This window comes from Dermacentor silvarum, chromosome 4, assembly GCF_013339745.2.
Source record: "Dermacentor silvarum isolate Dsil-2018 chromosome 4, BIME_Dsil_1.4, whole genome shotgun sequence".
Lineage (NCBI taxonomy): Eukaryota > Metazoa > Arthropoda > Arachnida > Ixodida > Ixodidae > Dermacentor > Dermacentor silvarum.
The window spans coordinates 134,262,478-134,274,877 of NC_051157.2; the positions used below are offsets into that span (position 1 = coordinate 134,262,478).

Below are 12,400 nucleotides of genomic sequence, written 5' to 3' on the forward strand. Positions count from 1 at the left end.
GCCCGGCCCGGCTCGACACCGGCCCGAACCCAGCCCGAGACCGAAAAAGATCACCGAGTGGCATTAAAAAAATAAAATAAAGAAGAGAATGAAAGGAATTTATTCTAAAGGCACAAATACATGTTATATACAATTATGAACACCATTTGAGCGGTCTGAACGGAAATACCGGCGCACGAAGTAGTACGAATGACCCTGCCGAACAGTATCGTCAGCAGTTTCCAACGCCGCGACCTTGATGCGGCCAAATCCACTTCTATCGCGGCGCCGCCAGAGTATTTTTTCGCGTCGGGCGCCTGACTGCAAAGCATGCGCCGCCCCAGCCGCTCGTCTCACTCAACCGTATCCTAGTACGCTCTAGCCGAAGCCGAGCCACGACCGGTCGTGAGCGCAGCGCATGGATGGAGTAAATGGAGAAAGAAAGCTTCTCGTTCCTCCATGGTGAAGCGTAATGCGCTACTGCTAGGCGGCCGCTTGAGAGCATGGGTGTAATGATGGATGGACCCAGTGCCATATTTCAGCCCCGTGACGTATTATCTTATCTTACCAGTCATCGTTTTACCAATTTGCCTTAGAAGAATCAGCAAGTCGCGAACGCGCTTACACCGCGCTGAAAGCATTAATTACATTTATTTAGGTAAGGAATACAATGACATCCTTTTGGTTGAGGTGACTTCGGTCTTTCTAGACTTTTACATTCTCTTCAAACAGCGCAAAATACGACGGACGAAGAAACGGGAAGTACGCAGGAGTAGCACTTCTAGCTTCCGGCTGCGCCAGGGCAACAGGTTTTTCAGAGTCGAGACGCGCGAGGATAACTCACGAGATGTGTTTGTCCTCAACCCGAAGGCGTCCCCACCTCAATAGGTGCTTGGGGTGCCACATGGGAAATGACCGCCATCGGTGTGGCCCAAACATCACTTTTTCTGTGCTCACGAGGGTTTCGACGGGAATTCAGTGCGCGGGCTCCTTTTCCAAGCGTATCACCCCACAAGGAAGCGGAGCGCCAAGCCGGGGTACGCTTGTGCCCATTTGAACCAGTGGGTGCCCGGCGACGGTGGGAGTCGAACCCACAACCTCCCGCATGCTACATGCGCACCACCGTAATGTCCGAGCCCGGCCCGGGCCCTGGTCAAAAAGCGCATACCGTGCCAGAGCCCGGCCCGAGCCCGCGAAAAACTTCCCTACGCGGCCCGACCTCGCCCACGGGCTGGACAGGGCCCGAGCTTTCGGGTAAGCTCGAGCCCGTGCAGTGCTCTAAGTCAGACTCGCCCAGATCCGCAGAACGTTTCAAGAATAAGCATTTTTTTAAATCAAGAATGGCTCGGCAAATGTGCCCCGGCACCCTTGCGCTCACAAACTGTCATAGAGGAAAGAATGGTGAAACTATATGAGCTTCGCTCAAAAATTTCTCAGTGATATTTCTATGTAGTTACATACGCACAGTGTTAACATTTGGTTATGATAAGCCCATGCGGTAGTCCTTATAGAAAAGACTTCCACTTACTCATGCGTATCATGCTACTAAAGGAGCGAATAAAAGAAAAACGACAGCACAAAGTACACCACACACACACGCATAAATAAGATAAAACGACATAATGTCTCGTTTTCGAGCGTTTTTGCGGGCTGCGAGGCTAACAATTCATGGTGCGATACCGTCTGCAGCATTTCCGTCATCTCGGGAAAGCAGGAACTGTTCCGCACGGTCACACGCAATGGTCACCGCTGGGAGCACGAATTGGCCGATTTCACCATGCCTACTGAAGGATTCCAGGTATTCGTTTGCCAAAGGAATTCTAACTTTCTCTCGATTGCGTTGAAGTAGCACTATGCTATAAAAACCTGCACATTCCACCCGAACTATGTGTAACACAAATTGCGCAGACAAATGCCCCTGTCATCGACGCAGGAGCGCAGCCTATTAAAAGAAAATGAAAATTGGAAATAGGATTAACTCGCATCAACAGTGAAAGAAGCTAGGAAATATCAAGAGTGAATACCAAGCAGCCAAATCTCCCAACTGTCTAGTGTTCTAAAAAGCCGGTTTATAAACGTCTGTAATACAATGGCTGATTAATACCTAGTTTTATCTAATCAGGTGAGCCGATTAGACATCTCCTAAGAATTTGCTCTAGAAGTTGCCGCACCTTATACCTTTCTTGTGGTAAACAACCACCTTAGGACCACGTGTTAACGGTGACAATTTTTTTATTACTGATGTGTTCGTCATAGCAGCGATACACTAGCGCATGCGTATACTGCAATGCCAGTGTGCATGGAGCAGCAGTAGCATTGGTGATGGTGTTTTATGTCGCTATATTTGACAAAACACAGAGCGTTTATTGCGATGTTTATCTGCATTTTACTTCTTTGCTACCGTAAAATATGTTCGCAGAGCTGTATTTTTTCAATCTAGCGAAACATTTTTCCTATTATAGAACAATAGGGTGGCCTCAAAATGGCGGGCCGGTAGAGCGCGAAGGGCACGTGTCAAAGGTGATGACTCCCTTTCCGACTCCCGGCTGTGTGCCACTTAAATGTGTTACGCCGCGCAGCTCAATGACCATAAAAGGAGCGCTGTCCCTCACGATCGCCTCATGAATATGTCGTGACGCTCTTAGGCAGCGTTTTCTTCTTTCTGGGGTTTTACGTGCCAAAACCAGTTCAGATTATGAGGCACGCCGTAGTGGAGGGCTCCGGATTAATTTTGACCACCTGGGGTTCTTTAACGTGAACTACAACACAAGCACACGGGCGTTTTTGCATTTCGCCTCCATCGAAATGCGGTCGCCGTGGCCGGGATTCGATCCCCCTATCTCGTGCTCAGCAGCGCAACACCTTAGCTGACTGAGCCACCCCGGCGGGTTCTTAGGCAGCGTAACATTATGGGTTAATCGCAGAGCCATGGCATGAAACACGGGGACAACATGCCATAATAGTTGCATTTTCGCCTATTCAGAAATCAGAAGGACCACTTTTAACAGCAGAACTGTTTAAGCCGGCCGTTAGTCCGTCCATCGCGGACAAAAAATGTGGGCCAATCCTGGTGGTAGTGCAGAAAGGGTCCACGCGCAATGGCCCCTACCCCTGTGAACTAGCGAAGCTGAGCATGGATGAGTCTAGTTAAGCAAGGCTGGGAGTGCTTAAGCTTAGTCAGTCATCAATAGCCAATCGATAGCCAATCGATAGCCAATCAATAGCTAATTGATAATCAATGAATAATCAATAATTCCGGAAAATGCTGGGGATGATTTGGCAGTGCTTAGCTTAGCCCAAATACTAGGACAATACCTTCCGATAGCCAATCGGTAGCCAATCATTAGCTAATCGATTATCAATCAATATACAATAAATTCCGGAAAATGCTCGGGATGACTTAGTAGTGCTTAGCCTAGCCCAAATACGAGGACAATACCTTGCGATAGCCAATCGATAGCCAATCATTAGCTAATCGATTATTGATCAATAATCAATAAATTCTGGAAAATGCTGGGGATGACTTGGTAGTGCTTAGCCTAGCCCAAAAACCAGGATTAGCTAGGTGCCATCAGCTCCACTGGCTCTTTAGCATTACTCCTCCAGTGCAAGCTACGCAATTTTTTTCTAATATTCTCTGGCACAAAGGTATATGTGATAGGCATTATGTAAGACCAGAAATCGGTGGCTTGCAGCTTATGTCGGTAGTGTGCTCGTGGTACAGGAGCAGCTTCTGACATTTGATAAGCTTGTTGAAAGCATGGATTGCTTTCCAAGTACTTAGGTAGATTGTGTTTAAGGTGTCTTCATCTTGATTGCAGTTTGAGAAATTTGCATTTGTTATTTTCATTATGTTACCTATAGAGGATGTTGTGACATGGCATAGTGGATATGATGATCGGTGGTAAAATGGACTTTTGTTACTTAGGGCTCAGCTACAGCCACGGATTAATTCGTTCCGCTTTTGCGTTCTCTTGATGCACACAAAAGGCGGCAATTTTCAATCAAGTCAAGAAATAACGTATGCATGATAACGCTTGTAAAAGGCAAGTGAAAATGCCAGAGCAGACGACAGGACACCCAGTGTTATTCACGGCTTCGAGTGCTATCATAGGCGGTATCACATAGGGTGTATCAAAGCTGGTCTTGTTTGACACTAAACCTAACTGTTCTGGCCTACGCAGCTGGAGATCCGGGCGTCCATAGAACGTGGTATAGTGTCGTTGGACGATCTGAAGGTAACCGCTGGACCATGCCCTCCGCGAGGTTCGTTCACGTTTTCCTATTCTTTTCTTTAACATAGGTACTGCCATCTTAATTGGAATTTCAACTATGGGGGTGTTAACTGCCTTTCCGATCACTGTGATGGCTATAGAACGAAAAATAAAGGACCGAGGAATAATACACGCACGCGAAACATATGTTTCACCTTACTATAGCTATAGCTTTTTCCTCTAAGTACGTTTTTGTTACATGTCATCACCATTCTTTATTATACAGAATGCACGATGAAGGCATCTCACAGTGATGCTCTAATTACTTCTGTCTCCTTTTGTCGGCTGGCCGTACACTATGCTTACTATAGTTACCTAATTTTCTCACACCACCTATTTATCTGCCCGTTTTAGCTGCGTTTTCCTTCCCTTGGGAACGAAAATCCTTATCCGGAATGTTTGATTATCTGTTGTACGCATTATGTGGCCTGTCCCACTCTAATTGTTCCTTTCACATACAACTGCAGTACTATACCAGCTACCCCTCTTCCTCTCTAATCTACACCGTTCTATTCCGGTCTATTAAAGCTTCGCTTATCATTTTTTCGTTTCATCCTCTAGTCCTTAGCTTTTCTCAAGCTTATTTTTTAACCTGCAAGTTTCTGTCCCCTTGCGTCACTACTAGAGACCGGATTATAAGCAAATGCCTCTTTCTTCCCGCACCTGATGGCCGCACCTTATTTGGGTCGGAGCACAAAATATGAGATAAGAAGTAATTTAGCACTGATTTTATAGTACCGATATATGTCTATTGTGATCCTTTGTTCCTATCTATTCGTATTTGTGACTTTAGCGTCTGAAAATGCTTTTTCAGGGGCTCATTCCGTTTTGAAAGCACATTCTTCCTTCCAGATGACCTAGCAGCATTGGCCGACGTTGCTCATAGAAACACACCTAGTAATAGGACCTAATAAGTAAGGGCCAGCGTTGCAACGCCTAATGACCTTTCCGGGGTTTTTCACCATTTGCCTGACACTGGTTAGCAACGAGAAAGAAAAATATGACGAAAAGCCTGTTTCTTCGGAAGTGGACACGCAACTCCATGTTACTCTGCAGGCGTTGCTTTCAGATAAAAATGCATAGCATTTTGATACAGATAGCTCGTATAGAGTGCTGACTGTAGTGCACACTTTGGGTATTTTATGCGGTAGAGTGGAAATTTCGCTGGAGTCACCACGGACTGTAATTATGCGGTATCACTTTTCAGGGCCTCCGTTCTTTCCTGGTTGTACAGAGAAAGTCAACCTATGGCGGTTCATCTAAAGCAGTGTGCTCTGCCGTTCGACCTGCCCTTTTTATTTAATTAAGAGTATTTAGGAAGATAGACGCTGTTGTGCCCAATGTGTGATACTACAACAAAAAGAAACTTTGCGAAGAATTAAGTTACAGTGAAATAGTAAGAGCGCTTAAAGGGAAGCTGAAGAAGTTTCAGAATTGAAAAATGTACGGGGGTTTTGAAGGCTGACATAGTATAATTCAACTTCTGCAGTTATTTTCTCGATTATGCGTGTAGCAGCGCCACAATCGCGCCTTAAGTTTTCTCTGAAGCTCCGCCCCCTTTGCGTGCCGAGCGTAGCGGCGAAAGACTGGGCGCGAGGATGACGTCAATATAGGGGTCAAGTGAGCGCTCTATTCGAATCACGCTCCTCGCCGATACCTACGATGACGTCACAATCGCCTTCGCCATCAGAGCCCGTTAAACGACCCGCGGCGTCTCCCGCAGACGCTGCGACTTGTTCTTGCTAAATTAAAGTGACTAGCGGTGACTTCTGGCTTTTAAACTGTGATTTTCGTATTCAGGGGGTGAAAAACGATAATAATATGTTGAAAGCTCACTTTTTCTGAAAGTTCCACCGAGTTAGTTTTTTTTTCGGCTCAATGAATTTTCCGAGGTTCGCACAGGAGAATATTAAAGAATCCCAGAGAGCGTGATACCCTCAAAAATACGGAAATGCAAAATGCTCCACTCACCTCTGTCGGTGTTGAGCGCTTGCTTTCATCCTATACACCTGTACAAGCTCGTTAAGAATGAGAAGATGCGTAATCTTGAGTTTCGAAGCCTACAAATGATAATCAAGCCTTACTGTGATAGGTTATAAAAACATTTGTAAACGTAAACTTTTTATTGATTCCTTTTTCACGGGAATATTTGTTAACTTCAGTTCAACAGGCACAAATTTTAGCTTGTTTCGATAACCATTCAGCGTGTTTCCTGCGTTCTTTACGTTTTTTTGTGCTTGCTCCAGTTGATGGGAACATAAGAAGGGAAGTTTGGCTAATAAATTTACATTAGTGTGTCATGACCGACGTGTTAAACATGTGGGTTGCAATAGGTGTATTGACAAAAACGTGGCATGTCGGGTGCCCATCAGTGCCCTGATAAGGGATGAGTGCCCTGACAATAAGGTGGCTACCACACAAGCGAACGCTACTTCAGGTTTGTTAACATAAAAATCGGAAATTATTACTGAATACAGAAAAGAAGTCACGGTTCGCGAATAATCTATAATTCCATTTTGGCCTCAGTGGTGCCTAAAATGAGACTCTAAGGGCTTATTTTATGCGTCTAAAACACAAACTTTAGTACTTAAAAATCTGACATCGAGTTATTACTGGTACAATGCATTGATTGTTTTCATTTCACGAATAGCAGTAAGTGGCCAGTCATAACTTGGAAATGGCAGACGTACGCGATTCGAGCCATTTTTAATGTATTGTAGAGTTACTCCTCATGATCTGAATCCCTTAATTGCCTCTAATTCACCTTGATAAACGTATGATTACAAATAATTTGGAGGCTAATTGCCATTCAATGATTATAATATTCTTGCCAGGCTATTGAGCGTCATTCAACGGAGTTCTAAATGTTATTCTACAAGCACATTCTAAGACTAAAGAAGAGAAGACTACAAACTAGTTTTATTTCGCGGCTACCGAAGAGATAAAAATAAAGAATGAAGGCAGGTGTATTACCATGAGGAAAGTATTCGGTGGGTTACTGCACTGTGGGAGAGGACAACTTCCTAATGAAAAGACATGAATACGCGAAAGCTTGTAGTGAGCAGCCGTCGGTGCGCATTCCTTTTGAGCCCTCGCTTTGCCCATCTATGTTGCGCTAATAAATTTCAGTAAACTTGATCATAGTGGCAATCGCAGTTTTTTTTCCCCTATTTGAATTCATACAACCTAGCTATATGGCACAGGTGCTGTCCCTTAGATCGCCATTACTACTTCCTGAACAATGCAAAATAATTTCTGAATGAAACACTTATTTAAAGAACAACGCAATGCTGCAGTGAATGTTTGAATGAAAACAAAATGGGGATTTCGCGAATGGCAGCGCTAATTATTTTGATAATATACCCCAGTTTAACTTATGGTGTAAGATAAGGTTTGAGATTATGATAGGCTAGCGAGCTGTCGACCATACCTGAGAAAAATGAATATTTATAGATATGTATATAATGTAATCTATAGTTTTCTACTGATGAAAATTGCCTGCAGAAGCTTTCTTCCCGTTTTGTAAGCTTAGTAAAACTTAATCGCATTAAAATGCTTCACAGCTGACCGTATGATGTCACGTGTTTATAACTGCGTGTTCCAGTACTCTTGCTATGGATCGTGGATACTTAGTCTATTTCACTCAAACATGCGTAGGTGTGAGATATGCTAAGGACTTTGAACACTCGTTACAAATGTATGTTGCTAGGGGTTTCATAGTTTTGTCACCTGAGTATGACAAAACTAATAAATTGATAGTGAGTACGCTGAGAAAGCGGTTTTTTCAAGTTAACAGAAGTAGCGAGGAGGTCATGACTGCGCACGTAGGATCTCCTCTCTATCTTTAATGCTAAAGAAATGTTTTCGAATAAATCTGAAGGCAGAGCGACGAGTGGTGAGAAGAAGGAAAATAACAGGCGTTACATATACCTATATATAAACTGCAACCTGAATCATGAGACGAACAACGAGTATAGGGAATTTTGTATCTGACATTGAATGAATGAAGTGGCGGTGTATTAAGAACAAATGAATGCACACAACGGTAAATTTAGGCCGAGCACTATCGATACTATTCTAGCAAAGCTCTGAACCAACATAGGCCAGCTCATTTTCAGTCGTCAAATTATGCATATAATTCGTTAGCCTCGTTAGCCTCCCAGCAGGGTCCAACTCTAGTCGGGCGCAGCTTCTAGGAGGCTTGCCGGGCTAGCCTCGCAACCGGCCCCAACTCTACTCAGGGGCGAACGCGGCATAAAAGAAGGCCGACTGGCGCAAGAGAAGATATATAGCGGCGGCGCAGCCGGCCGGGAGAGAGGAGGGGCCGTGCGCTCAAAAACACGATGACAATCCAGCCAATGCTGATAATGATAGTTTTTTTTCTACAAGCGGACACGATCCTGGGGAACATAGGCTTTAACAGCATCGCTGTAAAATTACTTTATCTGTATTCTTGGCAGTCACAGACCAGATACAATATACGCATGCCGATTTCCGTTCTCCCAGTGTTATTTCAGCGCTGAAGTTTTATTGCCATCATGGATTACCGATTAGTCCAAAGCTGCTTTCTACTTTTAGAAAGATAAGGAATGAATTATATATTGAGCAAACGGGAGCGTTTACGGAAGCGTGCTGGCAATAATATCATGCGAGTCCGACAGAAAATTTGATAGTCGTTCAGAAGTGGACAAATATATAGCTCCTGCAGAAAGTCTGTTTCTCTTACCATATCTATAATGAGGATGAATCTTCCACTTCAGATTTTTGCTCCTGGGAGAACGGTTCGTCGTGCAAATTTTTCAGCAGTCCCGGCAATGTCGCCCAGTGGAGACGTCGCCGCGCATCGGCGATTGGTGTACCCGACCACACGCTCAACAGCCTAGAAGGTATGTAGCACCCGTTAATGTGAAATCTGCGCACAGAGCCACAAAGCAGTCCATGTCCCTCCGTGGCTAGACTGTGCGGCAATAGGTTCACCACATGTTTACAGTTGGTGCAGTGTGTTCAGAGCTAACTTGTCACGGATATGTACGATCTGCACGTTTGTAAAAGAAGGGAGAGCTGCGGTAGGCACTTCAGCTGAAAATAGCACAGCCTATGCCGCATAGTGAGGTTGAAAAGAGCAGGCGCACACGCCGACTCATCACTTCTATGTATTTTACCGTCATTTGAAATAATACGTTGCAGCAAATATTTTATGTCATCGAAGACCATATGTTATCGGAAACTGCATCCCAGAAAGCGCACACAACTTATTTCTGTTGTTTCCTGCGCGAAGAGCGCACAGAAGCGCCTGCGAAGGTATTCTATTCTCCCTACATCAAAACTGGACTGATATACACAAGATCTCTTATGTTATAATGGTTTCTAAAAGCAAATTCAAGCCACTACTTATGCTAGACATTGTAGGAGGACGCCACAACATATTGACAATTTCTGTGGCAAGCACGAGTCTCAGTCGTCCAGGCGTTATCTACAAATGGTCCGCTTGCGAGTCTCCCTGGTCGAGGAATTACCTGTCATTTACTGAGTGCCAAGGACGAGTGGCAGTCGCTTCATCATTTTGGAGTGAGTGCTGCGCTAATAAATGCGTCCAGGAAGTTGCATGCACTACAGTTGCATGCATTTGCGTCTGCTACACAGTGCAGAAACCGGGGCTATCGCGAGGTGCCACGACGAGTCTGCTTGCTGAACTCACTGCGGCTCGCTGAGGATTATTGCTTGTTCCTAGTGGTCACTTTAGTAGACGTACTTGGCTCCAGGTGGGATTGCGAGCCAGCTCATGCACCAAGATCCGGCTGGAACAGGGGGTCTGCTTCCCGAGTTGCACAGCTTCGAGGTGTGTGACCTTAATGTCGAAGCTCCTTACGTTAGGAATACTTTCCACATACTTTCCACGCGAGCACTAGTACGGCACCCATCGCTTAACCGATATGGGCACTGCCGACATACTCACACGAGCGAACATCAAGGCGACGTTTAAGTGCAAAATTAAATCTGGTACTTGCCACTCGCTGCGAGAAAACGCAGCCGGACGTAGTCATCTAGTAGACGCTCTCACGGGAAAGCAATGAGACACCGTAATTAAACCGTAAGTTGAGTGATAGCCTCCATGTTTGGCGCAATGTGGGTGTCAAAACCGGATGTATTGGCGTCTACGTGAACATGGTAAATTAAATTTGAACTGCGCGCCACGGTGACGTTCAGCAAGCGGAGCGTTGTGGGTATCAATCACCCTGCTCCGCTGTAGCCTTCGCAGTGCAAGGCATTGAAGAAGGACCTAGGGCACTGCGAAGGGGATCACCGGCGAGTTTTGATTGCCAAGAACTCCGCTTCTGCAGAACGCATTGAAGTACCTTTTGCCGCTATATATTTCTGAAATATTCTACTTAAAAGTCAAGTGCATTTCTCCACTTTCATAAAAAAGTGGTTCATGAGGTGGAGAGCATCTTGACGCGGCAATAATTGTGCGAGATAGAAATGCTGCACATTTCTTGACAAGATAATTTATTCAAACATCTCTCATTTATTCATGCTAGACTTTCCCCTACGCTACCCTAACAGAGATAATTTTAAACTGTCCTGAGCCTGCTCATAACCTCTTCAAGAGTACTTTACACTACTATATTTCTTTCTTTTTCTGTACAGGCTTGCTGTGTACAATGAAGTATACTGATATTTTAATAAAACTTGGGCTGTTTGGTACATGCTTCATAGGACGAAAACAACCCAATGCACCAAGAAAAGACAGTCGAAAGGAAAGGGTGTCCGAAACGAAAGGACGCCCTTTCCTTTCGCTTGGTTTTCCCTTGCTGCGTTGCGTCCTTTTCGTCGTATAAAATACCTGTATTGTACCTACAGACCTTATTTAGCCTTATGACTTGCTTTCTGCACTAATGGTGCAAAGCTTATGGATCACATGCGTTTATGAAGAACTGAAACAATAGTCTGAATAGGCAAATATATTTCCTCATATTCTATAGAGAAGTACTTAATGAATCTGTGCAAGCGATGACCACTACTACGTATTAAGCGTTACGGGCAATGGTTTAATCGGTAGTGCTTATTCGACGACACGGCACCTTGCAGGCTATTACTTGTTTTTGAACACGACGGCACTGAAGTCACACCACCCGATGTCCAGAGTGTTCTTGTCCAGCAGGAAACCGACTGAAGCCACCTGCGTAACCTTCTGGTGGAGGGGCAAGGGCGCCCGAAGTCAACTGAATGTGTACAGGTGGGCCAATAAAGGAAGCTGAGCGACTACTCAACAATAAGTTCGGCTATACTTTGAGGTCACGCCTGCAAAATAAAACATTAAACACATTACTCGCTGCAAAAGTGTAGTAGGCGAAAAATTTAGTCGGAATAGAAGGGTGGTTTGCGAGCCGACTTTGCTTTTCCTGCGTCAGGTCTCGATAGCGTCATAGGCTTTGGTAATTTTTAGACGAGAATAACTGCTCAATAAACAAAGACACAAAATGATCACATGACATTGGAAATAAACTAACGGGTCAAAACTTCAGTTTATTGTATGAATAGAACTTTTTAAGAGGAAAATCTCTCCTATACGCCGCAAGAATATTTGACGCAGCGATGGCTTCGTTGGTATAAAATTTTAAAATAATGTTTCGATCTCATTCGTCTGTGTTCGAGTTCGTTTCTTTATTGTTTTATTTTTGTAGGCTAAAAGCACAAGTATTTCAGCAAGGGTAAGATACAAGTCTGTGAATAGATGAGCGTGGCTATATTTTCCCCCATCCCTTCGCAGAAAGTCAGGCCTCCCTCATCAAAAAGAAGTTTTTATTGCGATAGCAATTATATGGACACTTCCACCGGATTTCTGCCGTCGGCGTCGTCGTCGCCGTCGCCGTGAGGTTCCGTATAGATAAAATCTTCGCCGCGCGCCGTATGTCCGAGCGGAAGCGTGCGGGGACGCACGCTGTCACGGAGAGCGAACGCACTCAATCTCCCACGCGCAAGCAAGGAAGCGGGAAGCGAGCGCCGGAGGGAGCGGGGGGGGGGGGGGGAGGCACTTCTACTCTGCCAAGAACCGCGCTCGTCGCTCGCCCCACACCGTCTCTTATCTCCACACGGCTCTGACCTTTATGCGCTGTGCATTCGCCGCTCAGTTTCCGTTGAAGCGA

General features: G+C 45.0%; 1 protein-coding gene across 1 annotated transcript in view; it reads left to right on the forward strand.

Moving 5' to 3' along the window:
- The window catches only part of LOC119448915 (MAM and LDL-receptor class A domain-containing protein 1-like), a 465,143-nt gene that overhangs the window by 142,685 nt on the left and 310,058 nt on the right, over positions 1–12,400 (forward strand). Inside the window, exons 25-28 of the mRNA XM_049666559.1 lie at positions 1,669–1,777; positions 4,164–4,245; positions 9,014–9,139; positions 11,343–11,490. Of these exons, the coding sequence (XP_049522516.1) occupies positions 1,669–1,777; positions 4,164–4,245; positions 9,014–9,139; positions 11,343–11,490 (465 nt within the window). The remainder of the gene's footprint in view (positions 1–1,668; positions 1,778–4,163; positions 4,246–9,013; positions 9,140–11,342; positions 11,491–12,400) is intronic.